Here is a 22,500-nt window from a genome sequence, read left to right as displayed (position 1 = left end):
ATGAACAAAGTTCTTTGTCTCCACAGACTCCTCAGTGCACCACTCACCTTTTTTCCCTCGTCAGTTCTATGATTCACTTCAACTTTTATAGACCCATCTGCTGACACGTCCACCCCTAAATGTATGAATACATTCACCTCCTCCATACTCTCTCCCTCCATCCTGATATCCAATCTTTCGTTACCTAATTTTTTGTTATCCTCATCACCTTACTCTTTCCTATATTCACTTTCAATTTTATTTTACATACCCTACCAAAGTCATTCACCAACCTCTGCAACTTCTCTTCAAAATCTCCCAAAAGCACAGCGTCAGCAAAGAGCAACTGTGACAACTCCCACTTTGTGTTAAATTCTTTATCTTTTAGCCCCAAATCTCTTGCCAACACCCGAGCATTCACTTCTCTTACAACCCAATATTTAAATATATTGAACAACCATGGTGACATCACACATCCTTGTCTAAGGCCTACTTTTACTGGGAAATAATCTCCCTCTCTCCTACATACTCTAACCTGAGCCTCACTATCCTCGTAAAAACTTTTCACTGCTTTCAATAACCTACCTCCTATTCCATACATTTGGAATATCTGCCACATTCCTCCCCTATCCACCCCTGTCATACGCCTTTTCCAAATCCATAAATGCCACAGAAACCTCTTAATCCTTATCTAGATACTATTCACCTATATGTTTCACTGTAAACACTTAGTCTACACACCTGCAGTATCCTACTCTCCGTCTTACTCTTAATTCTTTCAGTAATAACTCTACCATATACCAGTATACCAGGTATACTCAACAGACTTATTCCCCTATAATTTTTGCATTCTCTTCTGTCCTCTTTGCCTTCATACAGAGGAACTATGCATGCTCTCTGCCAATCCCTAGGTACCTTACCCTCTTCCATGCATTTATTAAATAAAAGCACCAACCACTTCAAAACTATATCCCCACCTGCTTTTAATATTTCTATCTTTATTCCACCAATCTCAGTTACTTTACCCCCTTTCATTCTACCCACTGCCTCATGAACTTCCCCCACACTCACAACTGGCTCTTCCTCACTCCTACAAGATGTTATTCCTCCTTGCCCTATACACGAAATCACAGCTTCCCTATCTTCGCTAATATTTAACAATTCCTCAAAATATTCCCTCCATCATCCCGATACATCTAACTCTCCATTTTATAACTCTCCTCTCTTATTTTTAACAGTCAGATCCATTTGTTCCCTAGGCTTCCTCAACTTATTAATCTCACTCCAAATTTTTTTTTATCTTCAAAATTTGTTGATAACATCTTACCCACTCTCTCACTTGCTCTCTTTTTACATTGCTTCACCACTTTCTTAAACTCTCTTTTCCTCTCCATATACTCCTCCCTCCGTGCATCACTTCTACTTTGTACAAACCTCTCATATGCTAACTTTTTCTCTCTTACTACTCTCTTTACATCATCATTCCACCAATCGCTCTTCTTCCCTCCCGCACCCACTTTCGTGTGACCTCAAACTTCTGCTGAACACTCTAACTCTTCATTTTTTAAACCAACCCCATACATCTTCAACCCCATTGCCTATACTCTCGCTAGTCCATCTATCCTCCAATAGTTGTTTATATCTTACCCCAACTGCCTCCTCCTCTAGCTTATAAACCTTTACCTCTCTTATAAACCTTTACCTCTTACCTGCTGCTTCTATTTTCCTTCTATCCCATCTGCCTTTTACTCTCACTGTAGCTACAACTAAAAAGTGATCTGATATATCTGTGGCCCCTCTATAAACATGTGCATCCTGAAGTATACCCGACAGTCTTTTATCTGCCAATACGTAGCCCAACAAACTGCTGTCATTACGTCCTGCATCATATCTTGTATACTTATCCTCTTTTTCTTAGAATATGCATTACCTACAACCAAACCTCTTTCTATACAAAGTTCAATCAAAGGGCCCCATTATCATTTACATCTGGCTCCCCAAACTTACCTACCACACCCTCTAAGTGTTTCTCCTAATTTAGCATTTAGGTCCCATACCACAGTTACTCTCTCATTTAATTTAAAAATTACTACACACTCGCTTAACATCTCTCAAAATCTCTTTCCCTCCTCTACACTCCTCTCTTCTCCAGGTGCATACACACTTATTATGACCCACTTTTCGCGTCCAACCCTTATTTTAATGCACATAATCCACGAATTTATACATTTATATTCCCTCTTCTCCTTCCATAATTGATCCTTCAACATTATTGCTACTCCTTCGTTAGCTCTAACGCTCTCAGACACTCTCCTGACTTAATCCCATTTATTTCTCCCCAATGAATTTCACCTACCCTCTTCAGCTTTGTTTCGCTTAGAGCTAAGACATTCAACTTCTTTTCATTCATAATATTAGCAATCATCTCTTTCTTATCATCCGCACTACATCCACGCACATTATAACGGGTTTGTTTGGTAGGCTGTAAGCGGGGTGTGAATGATACGTCTTCGGAGGCTTTTTTGTTTATTGTTAAGTCGTGGTGGGTACACAGGCTTGTGTGTTTGTGCCCATGGCCCGGGCAGGGCCATCCCACGAGAGAGAGCTGGGAGTACTTGTGTCTTGCTGCTAGGCCGCTGTGTGAGTGAGGCAGAGGCAAGGGCAGGCAGGCTGGCATGCCCACCGAGAGGCCTGGCTACAGAGGGCAACACTTGAGTGGTGCGAAATATGAACTAAGCTGGCAGACAGCATGGGCTGTCTGTGCAGACAGTACAGGCTGTCTACATACGCTCGGCCACCTACTGCGCGTCGTCCCGATGCGACGATACTGGTGGTAAAAGGAACTCGGTCTCTCTCTCGTAGGAACAGGGCACAGAACACAAAATAAAAACATATATATACATATGGACATGGAAAAAAAAAACTTCCTACAGGGAGGGAAGAAAAAAACATGTGGGGTGTGCTAAACATCATGGTCAAAGGCAGTGAGCGGCGATGGGCATCACTGCACGCCTTCCTGCGTCTGGACAGATACTGCAACACGGGAGACATCACTACGGCCTCCTCTGGAACGGTGAAGCAGTCATCGTAGGAGTCGCTGCAGGTTTCACTCAACCTGGGGCACGACATGCTGGTGCCCTCGAGTGAGGCGTCGACAAAACTCGGCAACTGGGCAGGACTTCTGGCAAGCGACTCAGTAGGACACTTCTCGACTGGTACTGTCGCTGGGCTGTCACTGCCGGCGAGCGTGGAGCGAGTTGTGGAGGGAGTCGTGGCAGAGACGACTGGGCGAAACATCTGGGAGTCGTAACATCATACACCAGACTGCAGTGACCGAGCTAGCAGTCAAAGTGACATCTTCTTTGTGCAGGCTGCTCACTGAAGCTTGTGACAACTCGAGGCTGACACAGCGCCTGCCGACAGTGGCTAACTGCGGCTTGCGAGTATCATTCTCTCGGCAGTTGGAGTTATAGCAGAGGTTAGTCTAAGCGTCCCCAGACTTGTTTCTCTACATATAACTGCATTCTGAAGGTCTGGAGGTGAAGTGAAACAAATCTCGATGGGAATCGTAGCAGATACGATTCTGCAGAACATCACGAGCGACGAGCATAAAAGCTTTCTGTACAAGAGGGCTCGGTCACTCGGGGCTGACTGACATCAGCTGTCATACACACTGGTCACACGGGTGACTTAGCACAGTGGTGCTACTCAGGTCTGGCTCAGACCTCACTGGACACACGGAAACTTTACACACCCGCGGTACAACATGGCATAAACTAGCAAATGATGCTTTTCTGTGCATAAAACTGACTCTAAGACATACTAAAATGTGAGAACACTGACTGAGAGGAATTAATTAACACACGACATATATCTTCTCTTAGTCTTCTCGACAATATTTTAATAATTACTGAACACTCGATGGTGACATCATGTGATGTCAGGCGTGATGACGTCAGCAGCACTGTGACGTCAGCAGACATCTCGAGGTGACGTCAGCAGACATCGTGACGTCATGAAGTCGGGCAGCATCGTGGGTGACGTCGATGTGGGCAGCAGACCACAGCATGTGGCCTGGGACATCTGGTAACTCACGTGGCTGGTAGATCTACGTGACATCGCCCACACCCACGTGGCGTCGGGATCCACGTGGTGTCGTGATCTACGTGGCATGCTGATCCACGTAGCTTCGAGTGGCCTCGGGCACTCAGATACACAGTTCTGGCAATGAATCACACAGAAAACAGCAGAAAACACAGCAGAGGGAGTGGGCAGTGGTGAGTGTATGGTAGACGGGTGAGCGTGAGTAGGGCGAGCATGGGCAAGGTGAGGAACAGCCACTTCCTCTCCTCCTCCTCCCACAAACACGTGGAGAAGCTCACACTGGACGCAGAAATCACCACAAAACTCACCTCTGTCTTGCTGAAATAGCTGTGCTGAGCGGAACAACAACAGCAACAACATACAAGTGACGCTGAACACGTGACTTGAGAAACAGCGTGGGGTCACAATTCTCGGAGAATTTCGGCAAATTTCGGCTGGATCCTGCTTGTACCTGTGTCTGGATGCTCAAAAGTGCAGACACGACATCAGGATAACTCGTTGAGAGACGGATGCTTCTTGTATGGGATGATGAAGTGAAGATGACTTCATACCTCTTCCTTCCTCTCTCTGGGCAAACAACTGCTGCGACCACCGCTTTCCACCATTTATAAAAAAAAGGTTTATTTGGTGTTCTGGTAGCGGGTGGTTAAATGATACGTCTTCGGAGGCTTCTTTGTTTATTGTTAAGTCGTGGTGGGTACACAGGCTTGTGTGTTTGTGCCCATGGCCCGGGCAGGGCCATCCCACGAGAGAGAGCTGGGAGTACTTGTGTCTTGCTGCTAGGCCGCTGTGTGAGTGAGGCAGAGGCAAGGGCAGGCAGGCTGGCATGCCCACCGAGAGGCCTGGCTACAGAGGGCAACACTTGAGTGGTGCGAAATATGAACTAAGCTGGCAGACAGCATGGGCTGTCTGTGCAGACAGTACAGGCTGTCTACACATTCAAGCATTCCAGTTTTATAAAGTTTTTCTTCTTCACTTTTCTAGTATTTTCTGCAGGAGTAGGGGTTACTAGCCCATTGCTCTGAGCATGTTAGTCGCCTCATATGACATGCATGGCTTACGGAGGAAAGATTCTTTTCCACTTCCCCATATATATATATATATATATATATATATATATATATATATATATATATATATATATATATATATATATACATATATATATACATATATATATATATATATATATATATATATATATATATATATATATATATATATATATATATTATATATAATATAGGGAGGTACCACCTCTAGAACTGTCATAGGGACCCTCATCCTCAGAGAAAAGAATAAACTTGCTTCATGGAAAACTCAAGGCTTTCCCTGAAGCTGTTTCAGAATTTTCTCCTTCCACCCCCTATATTTCAAGTATGTTTTATTTAAAGACAAAAATACATTGGCCAAACATTCACAAAAATACAACAGAAAGTAAAACAACATAGGTAACTCAGAGCTACATCTCGAATACTTCGTCCAGCTCCCCTGCGGTGGGCCGCGTGCCCAGAATGCTGCAGGCATTTCCTCTCTGGATCGCAACACTGAGTCTCTGAAAGAGAAAGCTGGTCGCCCTGTGGTCCTTGGTTTCTCTCTCTCTCTCTCTCTCTCTCTCTCTCTTATATATATATATATATATATATATATATATATATATATATATATATATATATATATATATATATATATATATATATATATATATATATATATATATATATATATATCTTATGCATATGCAAACAATCGCAGACGGGCGATCTTAAGTATGCTTGTCCTGCGCGCGCGCACACACACACACACACACACACACACACACACACACACACACACACACACACATACACACACACACACACAAACACACACACACACACACACACACACACACACACACATACACACACACACACACACACACACACACACACACACACACACACACACACACACACACACACACACACACACACACGAAACACACACACACACACACACACACAACACACACACACACGCACACACGCTTATACAACAGGCCTAGTGTCTAATCGACATGTGCCTAGGACAAAATGGTAACTAACTAACACCTAAATCCCAGCGTATATATGCTGGGAGTTCATTTTTAAACCCTGTTTTCGTGATTAAAATATTCTTGTCTAGTGGTGAGGTTACGTGGAGCTTTAATGACCATCGTGTAGTCGATAGACTTTCAATCCCACTTAAGCAGCAATCCTTACTTACACAAGATTTGTCAACATGATTCTTCGATGCTGGTGAGGGGCATTTGATTCAAGGAATTGGAGTTATTCTTTCCTGGGTTCATACCTGATCACATCTTGTACCCTCTACCCCCCACTCCAAGTACTGTGTAACCCCCTACGGGCTTTGTGCTTCCCTCATGAATATAACTGATGCAATAAACGTCAGGGGCAGAGAAGAAGCACTATATTGACATGCTGTGTTGACCTGTTATGTTGACCTGCCTGCCTGACTTGACCTGCTATAATGTTGGTCTCTCAACGTTGACCTATAATGATGATCTGTCAACCTTGACCTATAATGTTTGTCTGTCAGTCTTGACCTATAATGTTGATCTGTCTGCCTTGACCTATAATGTTGATCTGTCTGCCTTGACCTATAATGTTGATCTGTCTGCCTTGACCTATAATGTTGATCTGTCTGCCTTGACCTATAATGTTGATCTGTCAGCCTTGATCTATAATATTGATTTGTCAGCCTTGACTTATAATGTTGATCTGTCTGCCTTGACCTATAATGTTGATCTGTCAGCCTTGATCTATAATATTGATTTGTCAGCCTTGACTTATAATGTTGATCTGTCAGCCATGACGTATAATGTTGATCTGTCAGCCTTGACCTATATTATTATTATAATCAAAAAGAAGCGCTACCTTGACCTATGATGCTGACCTGTCTACCTCGACCTGTTATGTTGACCTGCCTTGATCATCGTACCGATATGCACTGTACAGGGATGTACTCTTCTTCAGTACAATGATGTACTTTCCTTCAGTACAATGATGTACTCTCCTTGACATGCTCTTTTTTAATATATTGACCTTTCCATCAGTACGTTGACCTACATTGACCTATCTTAGGATTCATTTTAGCTGCACGTTGATCTGTCTGAACCTACTCTCCTGCAGTACGAGATGATAGTGAGCGCGCAGGCTGGGGAGGAGAGAGCGTTCGCGCGCGTGCTGGTGCGCGTCAGAGATGTCAACGATCTGACACCCAGCTTCTCCAGGCCCTTGGTGGAGACTCAGATCACCGAGGAGGATGACAGACACCTTCCCAAACCCATACTGCAGGTGAGTTGATCATGGTTGGAGGCATAATGAAGGTGAGCTGGGTATGAGTGGCATAAACTGCAGGTGAGCTGGGTATGAGTGGCATAAACTGCAGGTGAGCTGGGTATGAGTGGCATAAACTGCAGGTGAGCTGGGTATGAGTGGGACATACACCTAAACATCTCAGATGGTAAATCCTGCTTTCTTTTTGCAAACATTCAAATAAAAATGACAAACTTGATGAATATTAATGGGCTCCTCACAGAAGTGAACTCCGCCATGTTTGGAACATTTACAGAAAAATATACAAGGGATGTTTTGGACGATGTGATAACGATAAGAAAAACTGTATGTATAGATGTGATAGAATTAATAGGTCACGGGGAGGAGTAGGACTGTGTGTGAAAGATACTTTTTTTTTTTTGCACAAAATTGCTGAATTCATCGAATGATACAAAAGTTCTAGGTATTAAAGTAGAATACAGGGATCTGGTAATTATTATTGTATATAAACCACAGATCGGATAAGGAAGATAGCTGTCTTGAAAGGAAGGAAAATCCCACACCAAATATTATCCTCCTTGGTGATTGCAACATTTCGTATGTAAAATGGACTATGGTTCATCACAATATTATACTAGAAATAGTTCGTGGAAGCACAGTGGTTCAACAGGTACATACCAGGAAACTGATGAGGCTTTGTGAAAACTTCACATTCAACCAACAGATAATTTATCTCGCTAGAAGTGAAAATACACTGCATTTGATCTCCACAAACAGCGAGAAACTAATCAGAAACATAACAGTTGCAAAAATAATATATTTTGCCCACAACATCATAGAAGTACGAGTATAAACTCAGGGTTAGTGAAGTACAACACCAATATAAGAGAATTAATGTTCAGTAAGTTTAACTTTAACAACCATATAATTGACTGGGACAAAATAGACTAAGAACTATCAGAATATCCTGGAAAACAGACATGATCGCCCTAGATCCTCACCGGTGCCTGGAAAAGCTGAACACAAACATACAATATCTAAAAATATAATAATAATACAATAATATCGTTATTTACTACAAGTACATGTACATGGTTACAGGCCTAGCTGACATCAGTGACATACTACTTCGTATATAGAAAGCCCCTTGTTATGCTGAGCATTTCTGGCAAATTAGGTCAGTGTCCCAGGATGCGACCCACACCAGTTGACTAACACCCAGATACCCATTGTACTGATGGGTGAACACAGATAACAGGTGTAAAGAAACACGCCCAATGTTTCTACCCTCGCTGGGAACCGAACTCAGACCCCTCGCCGTGTGAAGCGAGAGCTCTAGCCACCAGGTCATCAGTTTCGACTGTTGGCACAAAATAAAATCAGAGCAAATGTTTTCCTGCTCTTCAGATGTTGAACAGCAATAGTCCAATTAACTACAACAACTGGAGATACAAAAAAAGTTTTGCAGTTTAGCAAGGAAAATTATGGTAATTATTAGACTTTAAATCGTAATAAATGGTTGAGACTAACACTTATATAAGTACTACAAATGTTTTGATAAATCTAGAAAATTTATCGCACCATGAGGGTGCTGCTCCTCAACCTTATAATAGTTTGAGAAGTGACGATGGTTGCAGGAGTATTGCAAGACCTCTAAAGGCTGACAGCACTAGATACACCTAGCCTGGGGGTGCTAGGTACCTCAAGGCTAGCTAGGCCTTTCCCACCTATCCTAGAGTCACGTGAATGTGCAAACTCCTTTATTACAGCCTCAGTACACTTCAGTGTGTCTGGTGAAGACCTTACCGAGGAGGCTGACTCTGATGTTGTCTTCAGAATAAGTGGCGCTGCAGGAGGCTAGTGTGCCAGCTAGTAACTAGCAGCGTCAAATATTGGTCAGCAGAGCATGTAGCTATTCTACTACCAGCTCCACTTTGAAAGCCCTTTACCAAATCACTGCTCCCAATAAACCATCTTTCACACGTCGCCGATGAATAGTGCGGAAAGTATAAGAATGTGGGTGGGTACTGGATGGATAAGTTGCAAAGAGAGTGTAGGTAGCACACTGGCTGTGTGCGTTGCTACCAGGGATACTATCCTTGCTGCCAGGAATACTGTGCTTGGTGCCAGAAATAATATCCTTGCTGCCAGGAGTACTATGCTTGGTGCCAGAAATAATATCCTTGCTGCCAGGAGTACTATGCTTGGTGCCAGAAATAATATCCTTGCTGCCAGGAATACGATGCTTGGTGCCAGAAATAATATCCTTGCTGCCAGGAATACTATGCTTGGTGCCAGAAATAATATCCTTGCTGCCAGGAATACTATGCTTGGTGCCAGAAATAATATCCTTGCTGCCAGGAATACTATGCTTGGTGCCAGAAATAATATCCTTGCTGCCAGGAATATTATCTTGGTGCCAGGAATACTATCCTTGGTGCCAGGAATACTACGCTTGGTGCCAGGAATACTATCCTTGGTGCCAGGAATACTATGCTTGGTGCCAGGAATACTATCCTTGGTGCCAGGAATATTACGCTTGGTGCCAGGAATACTATCCTTGCTGCCATGAATACTACCCTTGCTGCCAGGAATACTATCCTTGCTACCAGGAATACTATCCTTGGTGCCAGGAATACTATCCTTGCTACCAGTAATATTATCCTTGATGCCAGGTATACTGTGCTCGGTGCCGTGAATACTATCGTTAGTGCCAGGAATACTATCCTTGGTGCCATGAATACTATCCTTGGTGCCAAAAATACTATTGGTTCCAGGAATACTATCCTTGGTGCCAGGAATAATATCCTTGGTGTTAATACTATCCTTGGTGCCAGGAATACTATCATTGGTGCCAGGACTATCATTGGTGCCAGGAATACTATCATTGGTGTCTGGAATACTATCCTTGGTGTCAGGGATACTATCTTTCCACTGTGTTTCATTCCATTTGCTTGCAAAAAGTGTTCGAATCCTTTACATATTTTTTTTTGGGGGGGGCTCACAACAAAGCCGCCTGGAGGAATGTTTTGGTGGCTGGACGCGGGGCTGCTGCAGGCTACGGATTGTTAAAAAACAGGTCAGCAGGCTGTGCAGGCGGCAACACAGGTGTGTGGGGAAGCTAGCCTGGGGCTACACAGATGCGAGTCAGTTCACAATACCACATTGCAGTTTCACAAACGCTGAAACTCTAGTATCACATCTACAGTAGAGGCTGGGGGTTGCAACTGCACAAAACACAAAACTGGCAGATGCTGCAGGCTGAGATGTGAGGAAACAATGAATCTTGTGGGTCATGCGTGGAAAGGGAAAGCGGAAGAATTTGCAGCCTCCCAATTCTGTCAGGCTGAAAAATCGCTGGAATTACGTCGCTGGTGCTGGTATTGACACAGTGAAGACTGCTGCAGTGTTGTATCTTAGTGGATGTTCTCTCAGAAGACAGATGAAAAGATTGTGTTGCTTGCTTCTCCGGATGCTGGTTGTTTGCTGTGATGGAAGACTGGCGGCTGTGTAGTAAATTTTTAGATAAAAGGACATATTCAGCTAATGTGACATTGTGGCAACGTTTCGCCTCCAGGAGCTTTGGCTCCTAGAGAGCGAAACGTAGGAGAGAGGGAGATTATTTCCCAGTAAAAGTATGCCTTACACAAGGATGTGTGATGTCACCGTGGTTGTTGAATATATTTATAGATGAGGTTGTAAGAGAAGTGAAAGCTCAGGTGTTGACAAGTGGTGTGGGGTTAAAAGATGAAGAATCTAACACAAAGTGGGAGTTGTCACAGTTGATCTTTGTTGATGGCACTGTGCTTTTGGGAGATTTTGAAGAGAAGTTGCAGAGGTTGGTGGATGAGTTTGGTAGGGTATGTAAAAGAAAAAAATTAAAAATGAATGTAGGAAAGAGTAAGGAGATGAAGATAACAAAAAAAATAGGTGACGAAAGATTGGATATCAGATTGGAGGGAGAGAGTATGGAGGAGGTGAATGTATTCAGATATTTAGGAGTGGATGTGTCAGCAGATAGGTCTGTGAAGGATGAGGTGAATCATAGAATTGATGAGGGAAAAAGGGGAGTGGTGCACTTGGGAGTCTGTGGAGACATAACTTTGTCCATGGAAGCAAAGAGGGGAATGTATGAGAGTATAGTTATACCAACGCTCTTATATGAGTGTGAAGCATGGGTGGTGAATGTTGCAACAAGGAGAAGGCTGGAGGCAGTGGAGATGTCATGTCTGAGGGCAATGTGTGGTGTGAATATAATGCAGAAAATTCGTAGTTTGGAAATTAGGAGGAGGTGCGAGATTTCCAAAACTATTATTGAGACGGCTGAGGAGGGGTTGTTGAGGTGATTCGGATATGTAAGGAGGATGGAACAATGTAGAATGACTTCGAGAGTGTATAAATCCGTAGTGGAGGTAAGGTAGGGTAGGAGTGGGACTTGGAAAGGATGGAGGGAGGGGGTAAAGGAGGTTTTGTGTGCGAGGGGCTTGGACTTCCAGCAAGCATTCGTCAGCGTGTTTGAGAGGAGTGAATGGAGATAAATGGTTTTTAGAACTTGACGTGCTGTTGGAGTGTAAGCAAGGTAACATTTATCAAGGGATTCAGGGAAACCGACAGGCCGGACTTGAGTCCTGGAGATGAGAAGTACAGTGTCCTCTGGCAAGACAGTGATGGAGTGAATGATGTTGGAAGTTTTTCTTTTTCGGGCCACCCTGCCTTGGTGGGAGACGGCCGATGTGTTAATAATAAAAAAATACATGTATGTAGTAACTTGCTCTTCCACGACGGCATGGAACGAATTACCGCTGTAGGTCAACAAACGTTCCCTTTCCTACTTAGTGAAGAGTAGCACTACACCAGTAGATGCCAAGGATACATTATTCTAGCCTTCTTATATTTACGTATGTACCAATCTTGGTAGCTGTCGGTCAAGTTGGTACCTACGAGCCAGGAAAAAGAGGGTGACAAGGATTCAGTCCTTCCAGGCCGTAGTTTGTGAGTGATGGGAGGGGAAAATGTTTTAGTCAGCCTGAGTGATTACGAAAGACCGACAGATTGTGAAAGACTTTGGGGCCAAAATAGAGGCTTGTAGTGGGAGGTTTGGAAATCTATGTTGATAGGCTTACGACTTCACTCCATGTCACACACTCGATCAAACACTGAACTACACTAGTCTTCATTCCATCAGTAACACCTCACTCGGTAAACGTTCTTTACTTGACTCATAATATCCATTACTTACATTTGATCAGCGCGTATTTATGTGTACGTACTCACCTATTTGTACTGTGTGTGTGTGTGTGTGTGTGTGTGTGTGTGTGTGTGTGTGTGTGTGTGTGTGTGTGTGTGTGTGTGTGTGTGTGTTTTACAATTTTGTCTAAGGCACTTGTCGATAAGACACTTGACCTGTGGGATTGTGTACCGTGTATGTGCGTCTATACCGTCCGTGTGCGTGTGTGTATGTGTGTACATTACCGGTGAGGATAAGTTAGGTCAAGTGGCAAAGCTTCTTGATTGATTAACCCGTCCTGAAGCCCTCCAGGAAAAATAGTTAATGGAAGCACTTTGAAGCACTTCACTTCTTAACTTACCTTACCGCTGATGTCTGGCAAAAGTAAACATGGAAAGCTGCCTCAAGAACTATAATTTTTCGCCTCTGGGCAGCCAAGAACAAGATCTCCTTTCCAACTACTTTAAGTTTAAAATAGCAAGAGTGTACAGAAATTCAAGAACATTTTCTGTTAGGCTTAAATGTTTTTCTTCATAGTGTCTTTTCTTCGTTATTATCAACAGTTCGTCATTCAGATCCAAAATGATATTGTTTTGACGGATTTCTTAAATTAAATTAATAAACTGGCTGTTTTGTTAAGTGCCACTAAAATTGTTCATTCAGATTTTTTCTCTAACTTTAAAGTTTGAGGGCAACCTAAGTAAACTTCTTAGAACTTACCTGATGTTATGTTAGATATTTTCATTTGTGTGCGTTTGCAGCCATATACTGTAAGTCATTGTATAAGATTTAAATTTTCCCGCCAATCGCCTAGCTTATTGTACACACCATATCCATCCTGTAGACGGTAGCGCAATAGCATATAGACACACAAAAGGCCTAGGAACTAGGCCCCAAAAGGATTAGGAGGAGCACCTCTGGATGTATTTTTACAGGATGTCTTATATGTTGCAAGCAGATTTATGATATTTACTTATGTCTGGTATCTTATATCTTAATAAGATACCGTGATGCATCACAGGTTATTACACTATCTCTATATTTCTTATTGCTTGAGCAGTCAAGCACAAAGTGTTCTAGAGAGTGACCATAGGACTGACTACATACATTGCATTTATTTTGATCATCTGTGTCTGCCAGACTGCCAAAGTACTTGTAACCAAGGCTAAGTCTAGCTTCTACAACGTCAGTCAATCTGCTTGCACTGAAAATTTCTTCCTAAATATGCTTACTCACGTTCATGTTACCAGAATTATAGATCGACTTCACAAGTTATATTCTACATTTTCTTTCATGGGACTTTCTTTGGTTAATTTATCAACTTTTATCATGTAGAAGTAATTATGGGTGTAATTTAATTAATTAAAATTGTACTTTATTCCTTTTTTCTTTAATTTTTAATAGTTCTGCTGGGCTTCTGCAATGAGCATATCAAGTCATTTTGTGAGTCAGGTGCCTTCTGTGATGACAGAATCGGTAATGATCAAGGAGTCATTCTCAGTATCATAAGTTAATTTTCTTTTCGTTGGGATGGGAAACAAATTTAACTTGCAGCGAACAAGCCTAGTACAAGTGTTATTCATAACTCAGCATGGTTGTTATAGGTTTTGTCTAGGAGGGTTACAACAAGAGCAGATGCAGCCCTGCCAGTAGAAGCCTGCTTACATCCGTCGGTGTACAGTATATATTTAGACAAGCAACTGCTCAAGAGCAGTTGCTTGTCTGTTTTAAGGAAGGGATTACTAATAATGAGCTTTGGAGGGGCTTTAATATATGTGATAATAAATAAATACATTTCCGTGGAGGGGTGAACTGCTCCCTATCTGCAGAGACACCAGTCATGCAGGTTATGGAACTCTCTATGCATCCATTTGTTAACAGTTCGTTTCTATTTGTACTTATTTACTTACTGACATTTAGCAAGATTTGTGGTAACAGTAACTGGTTTATTTCTTAACGTTCTAATATTTATTATAATGTTAATCTCGGTTATTCTATAACTGATACTAGGACTATCAAGGTCTTTCCAGAAATAATTCTGAGGGTTTCATTTTGCAATAGTTTCAAGAGTTAGCATTAACAGGAACCCAGCATAATCAGTTAACGTTCTGATATACAATTTGAACATCATTCTCACTTTTCTCACGTTAGCACTATAGATGGTAGCCAGCAAGACCTCTTAGAGCAATATCCTATCTTTGCATTTCTTATTCAGTTGTAGTACCATAGATTTAGTGAAAGGTACGTCTACACCAAGGTATCTGTAAGATTTGACGTAGCTGATGTTTTCACCTTGCAAACTGATGTGTGAAGCATTTCATGTGATTGTCGGTATCTTTGTTTTAGGTTAAGATCAAATATTTTGAAGTTCAAATATTACATATATGAACTTCATTAAAAATGTTACTTACATATAACACGTTTATATGGAAAAGCGTGGCGCCGGAGCTGCAGCCATTGATGAGTCCCAGCTCTTGTTCATCCTAATTCACGGGATACTGTGCTGGAGCGTTCTAATGATGGAACGTAACAACTGAGTGGACTGACAGGACTTTTGACCCGTTGTTTGAGAGTATCAACACGTCGCCTTAGTTCACTGACTGCACTAGTACACTGACTGCACTAGTACACTGACTGCACTAGTACACTGACTGCACTAGTACACTGACTGCACTAGTACACTGACTGCACTAGTACATTGACTGCACTAGTTCACTGACTGCACTAGTACACTGACTGCACTAGTACACTGACTGCACTAGTACACTGACTGCACTAGTACACTGACTGCACTAGTACACTGACTGCACTAGTACACTGACTGCACTAGTACATTGACTGCACTAGTACACTGACTGCACTAGTACATTGACTGCACTAGTTCACTGACTGCACTAGTACACTGACTGCACTAGTACACTGACTGCACTAATACATTGACTGCACTAGTACACTGACTGCACTAGTACACTGACTGCACTAGTACACTGACTGCACTAGTACACTGACTGCACTAGTACACTGACTGCACTAGTACACTGATTGCACTAGTACATTGACTGCACTAGTACACTGACTGCACTAGTACACTGACTGCACTAGTACACTGACTGCACTAGTACATTGACTGCACTAGTACACTGACTGCACTAGTACATTGACTGCACTAGTACACTGACTGCACTAGTACACTGACTGCACTAGTACACTGACTGCACTAGTACACTGACTGCACTAGTACACTGACTGCACTAGTACATTGACTGCACTAGTACACTGACTGCACTAGTACATTGACTGCACTAGTACACTGACTGCACTAGTACACTGACTGCACTAGTACACTGACTGCACTAGTACATTGACTGCACTAGTACACTGACTGCACTAGTACATTGACTGCACTAGTACACTGACTGCACTAGTACATTGACTGCACTAGTACACTGACTGCACTAGTACATTGACTGCACTAGTACACTGACTGCACTAGTACACTGACTGCACTAGTACACTGACTGCACTAGTACATTGACTGCACTAGTACACTGACTGCACTAGTACATTGACTGCACTAGTACACTGACTGCACTAGTACATTGACTGCACTAGTACACTGACTGCACTAATACATTGACTGCACTAGTACACTGACTGCACTAGTACATTGACTGCACTAGTACACTGACTGCACTAGTACACTGACTGCACTAGTACACTGACTGCACTAGTACATTGACTGCACTAGTACACTGACTGCACTAGTACATTGACTGCACTAGTACACTGACTGCACTAGTACACTGACTGCACTAGTACACTGACTGCACTAGTACACTGACTGCACTAGTACACTGACTGCACTAGTACACTGACTGCACTAGTACACTGACTGCACTAGTACACTGACTGCACTAGTACACTGACTGCACTAGTACACTGACTGCACTAGTACACTGACTGCACTAGTACACTGACTGCACTAGTACATTGACTGCACTAGTACACTGACTGCACTAGTACATTGACTGCACTAGTACACTGACTGCACTAGTACATTGACTGCACTAGTACACTGACTGCACTAGTACATTGACTGCACTAGTACACTGACTGCACTAGTACACTGACTGCACTAGTACACTGACTGCACTAGTACATTGACTGCACTAGTACACTGACTGCACTAGTACATTGACTGCACTAGTACACTGACTGCACTAGTACACTGACTGCACTAGTACACTGACTGCACTAGTACACTGACTGCACTAGTACACTGACTGCACTAGTACATTGACTGCACTAGTACACTGACTGCACTAGTACATTGACTGCACTAGTACACTGACTGCACTAGTACATTGACTGCACTAGTACACTGACTGCACTAGTACACTGACTGCACTAGTACACTGACTGCACTAGTACATTGACTGCACTAGTACACTGACTGCACTAGTACATTGACTGCACTAGTACACTGACTGCACTAGTACACTGACTGCACTAGTACACTGACTGCACTAGTACACTGACTGCACTAGTACACTGACTGCACTAGTACACTGACTGCACTAGTACATTGACTGCACTAGTACACTGACTGCACTAGTACACTGACTGCACTAGTACACTGACTGCACTAGTACATTGTCTGCACTAGTACACTGACTGCACTAGTACACTGACTGCACTAGTACACTGACTGCACTAGTACATTGACTGCACTAGTACACTGACTGCACTAGTACACTGACTGCACTAGTACATTGACTGCACTAGTACACTGACTGCACTAGTACACTGACTGCACTAGTACACTGACTGCACTAGTACACTGACTGCACTAGTACACTGACTGCACTAGTACACTGACTGCACTAGTACACTGACTGCACTAGTACATTGACTGCACTAGTACACTGACTGCACTAGTACACTGACTGCACTAGTACACTGACTGCACTAGTACATTGTCTGCACTAGTACACTGACTGCACTAGTACACTGACTGCACTAGTACACTGACTGCACTAGTACACTGACTGCACTAGTACATTGACTGCACTAGTACACTGACTGCACTAGTACACTGACTGCACTAGTACACTGACTGCACTAGTACACTGCACTAGTACACTGACTGCACTAGTACACTGCACTAGTACACTGACTGCACTAGTACACTGACTGCACTAGTACATTGACTGCACTAGTACAATGACTGCACTAGTACACTGCACTAGTACAATGACTGCACTAGTACACTGACTGCACTAGTACACTGACTGCACTAGTACACTGCACTTGTACAATGACTGCACAAGTACACTGGCTGCACTAGTACACTGCACTAGTACACGGACTGCACTAGTACAATGACTGCACTAGTGCACTGCACTTGTACAATGACTGCACAAGTACACTGGCTGCACTAGTACAATGACTGCACTAGTAAAATGATTGCACTAGTACAATGATTGCCCTAGTACACTGCACTAGTACAATGACTGCACTAGTACAATGACTGCACTAGTACACTGATTGCACTAGTACAATGACTGCACTAGTACACTGACTGCACTAGTACACTAACTGCACTAGTACAAAGACTGCACTAGTACAATGACCACTAGTACAATGACTGCATTAGTACAATGATTGGACTAGTACACTGCACTAGTACAATGACTGCACTAGTACAATGACCTCTAGTACAGTGACTGCACTAGTACAATGATTGGACTAGTACACTGACTGCACTAGTACAATGACTGCACTAGTATAATGACTGCACTAGTACACTGCACTAGAACAAGGACTGCACTAGTACACTGCACTAGTTCAATGCACTAGTACAGTGACTGCATTAGTACACTGCACTAGTACAATGACTGCACTAGTACAATGACTGCCCTTGTACAATGACTGCACTAGTACAATGCACTGCACTAGTACAATGCACTAGTACACTGCACTAGTACAATGCACTAGTACACTGCACTAGTACACTGCATTAGTACAATGCACTAGTACACTGACTCCACTGGTACACGGACTGCACTAGTACAATGACTGCACTAGTACACCACTAGTACAATGACCAATAGCACAATGACTGCACTAGTACAATGACTGCACTAGTAGACTGCACTAGTACAATGACTGCACTAGTAGACTGCACTAGTACAATGACTGCACTAGTAGACTGCACTAGTACATTGACTGCACTATTACAATGACTGCACTAGTACACTGCACTAGCACAGTGACTGCACTAGTACAATGACAGCACTAGTGCAATGACTGCACTAGTACACTGCACTAGTACACAGCACTAGTACAATGACTGTATTAGTACAATGACAGCACAAGTACACTGCACTAGTGCAATGACTGCACTAGTGCAATGACTGCACTAGTACAATGACAGCACTAGTACACTGCACTAGTACAATGACTGCTCTAGTACAATGACAGCACTAGTACAATGACTGCACTAGTGCAATGAGAGCACTAGTACACTGACTGCACTAGTACAATGACTGCCCTAGTACAATGACTGCACTAGTATAATGACCACTAGTACACTGACTGCTCTAGTACAATGACTGCACTAGTACAATGATTGCACTAGTACACTGACTGCACTAGTACAATGACTGCACTAGTACATGACTGCACTAGTACAATGACTGCACTAGTACAATGACTGCACTGTTACACTGCACTAGTACAACGACTACACTAGTACAATGACTGCACTAGTACAATGACAGCACTGTTACACTGCACTAGTACAATGACAGCACTGTTACACTGCACTAGTACAACGACTGCACTAGTACAATGACTGCACTAGTACAACGACTACACTAGTACAATGACTGCACTAGTACAATGACTGCACTAGTACAATGACTGCACTAGTACAATGACTGAACTAGTGCAATGACTGCACTAGTACAATGACTGCGCTAGTACAATGACTGCACTAGTACAGTGACAGCACTAGTACACTGACTGCACTAGTACAATGACTGAACTAGTGCAATGACTGCACTAGTACAATGACTGCACTAGTACAATGACTACACTAGTACAGTGACAGCACTAGTACACCAACTGCACTAGTACAATGACCACTAGTACAATGACAGCACTAGTACACTGCACTAGTACACTGACTGCACTAGTACAATGACTGCACTAGTACAATGATTTCACTAGTACACTGACTGCACTAGTACAATGATTGCACTAGTTCAACGACAGCACTAGTACACTGACTGCACTAGTACACTGACTGCACTAGTACAATGACTGCACTAGTACAATGATTTCACTAGTACACTGACTGCACTAGTACACTGACTGCACTAGTACACTGACTGCACTAGTACACTGACTGCACTAGTACACTGACTGCACTAGTACAATGACTGCACTAATACTATGACTGCACTAGTATAATGACTGCACTAGTACAATGACTGCACTAATACGATGACTGCACTAGTGCAATGACTGCACTAGTACAGTGACTGCACTAGTACAATGACTGCACTAGTACACTGCACTAGTACACTGACTGCACTAATACGATGACTTCACTAGTACACTGCACTAGTACACTGATTTCACTAGTACACTGCACTAGCACACTGCATTACTACACTGCACAAGTACACTGCACTAGTACACTGCACTAGTACACAGCACAAGTACACTGCACTAGTACACTGCACAAGTACACTGCACTAGTACACTGCACAAGTACACTGCACTAGTACACTGCACTAGTACACTGCACTAGTACACTGCACAAGTACACTGCACTAGTACACTGCACTAGTACACTGCACTAGTACACTGCACTAGTACACTGCACAAGTACGCTGCACTAGTACACTGCACAAGTACACTGCACTAGTACACTGCACTAGTACACTGCACTAGTACACTGACTGCACTAGTACACTGCACTTGTACAATGACTGCACAAGTACACTGGCTGCACTAGTACACTGCACTAGTACACGGACTGCACTAGTACAATGACTGCACTAGTGCACTGCACTTGTACAATGACTGCACAAGTACACTGGCTGCACTAGTACAATGACTGCACTAGTAAAATGATTGCACTAGTACAATGATTGCGCTAGTACACTGCACTAGTACAATGACTGCACTAGTACAATGACTGCACTAGTACACTGATTGCACTAGTACAATGACTGCACTAGTACACTGACTGCACTAGTACACTAACTGCACTAGTACAAAGACTGCACTAGTACAATGGCTGCACTAGTACAATGACCACTAGTACAATGACTGCATTAGTACAATGATTGGACTAGTACACTGCACTAGTGCAATGACTGCACTAGTACAATGACCTCTAGTACAGTGACTGCACTAGTACAATGATTGGACTAGTACACTGACTGCACTAGTACAATGACTGCACTACTATAATGACTGCACTAGTACACTGCACTAGAACAAGGACTGCACTAGTACACTGCACTAGTTCAATGCACTAGTACAGTGACTGCATTAGTACACTGCACTAGTACAATGACTGCACTAGTACAATGACTGCCCTTGTACAATGACTGCACTAGTACAATGCACTGCACTAGTCCAATGCACTAGTACACTGCACTAGTACAATGCACTAGTACACTGCACTAGTACACTGCATTAGTACAATGCACTAGTACACTGACTCCACTGGTACACTGACTGCACTAGTACAATGACTGCACTAGTACACCACTAGTACAATGACCAATAGCACAATGACTGCACTAGTACAATGACTGCACTAGTAGACTGCACTAGTACAATGACTGCACTAGTAGACTGCACTAGTACAATGACTGCACTAGTAGACTGCACTAGTACATTGACTGCACTATTACAATGACTGCACTAGTACACTGCACTAGCACAGTGACTGCACTAGTACAATGACAGCACTAGTGCAATGACTGCACTAGTACACTGCACTAGTACACAGCACTAGTACAATGACTGTATTAGTACAATGACAGCACAAGTACACTGCACTAGTGCAATGACTGCACTAGTGCAATGACTGCACTAGTACAATGACAGCACTAGTACACTGCACTAGTACAATGACTGCACTAGTACAATGACAGCACTAATACACTGACTGCACTAGTACAATGACTGCACTAGGACAGTGACAGCACTAGTACAATGACTGCACTAGTGCAATGAGAGCACTAGTACACTGACTGCACTAGTACAATGACTGCCCTAGTACAATGACTGCACTAGTATAATGACCACTAGTACACTGACTGCTCTAGTACAATGACTGCACTAGTACAATGATTGCACTAGTACACTGACTGCACTAGTACAGTGACTGCACTAGTACATGACTGCACTAGTACAATGACTGCACTAGTACAATGACTGCACTGTTACACTGCACTAGTACAACGACTACACTAGTACAATGACTGCACTAGTACAATGACAGCACTGTTACACTGCACTAGTACAATGACAGCACTGTTACACTGCACTAGTACAACGACTGCACTAGTACAATGACTGCACTAGTACAACGACTACACTAGTACAATGACTGCACTAGTACAATGACTGCACTAGTACACTGCACTAGTACAATGACTGAACTAGTGCAATGACTGCACTAGTACAATGACTGCGCTAGTACAATGACTGCACTAGTACAGTGACAGCACTAGTACACTGACTGCACTAGTACAATGACTGAACTAGTGCAATGACTGCACTAGTACAATGACTGCACTAGTACAATGACTACACTAGTACAGTGACAGCACTAGTACACCA

General features: G+C 42.9%; 1 protein-coding gene across 1 annotated transcript in view; it reads left to right on the top strand.

The window, feature by feature from the left end:
* LOC128687001 (putative neural-cadherin 2) overlaps positions 1–22,500 on the top strand; it is a 1,231,968-nt gene that overhangs the window by 992,345 nt on the left and 217,123 nt on the right. The window contains exon 8 of the mRNA XM_070082105.1: positions 7,257–7,421. Within this exon, the coding sequence (XP_069938206.1) occupies positions 7,257–7,421 (165 nt within the window). The remainder of the gene's footprint in view (positions 1–7,256; positions 7,422–22,500) is intronic.

Source organism: Cherax quadricarinatus, chromosome 7 (assembly GCF_038502225.1).
Source record: "Cherax quadricarinatus isolate ZL_2023a chromosome 7, ASM3850222v1, whole genome shotgun sequence".
Classification (NCBI taxonomy): Eukaryota; Metazoa; Arthropoda; class Malacostraca; order Decapoda; family Parastacidae; genus Cherax; species Cherax quadricarinatus.
This window is presented reverse-complemented; position numbering and strand designations above follow the sequence as displayed.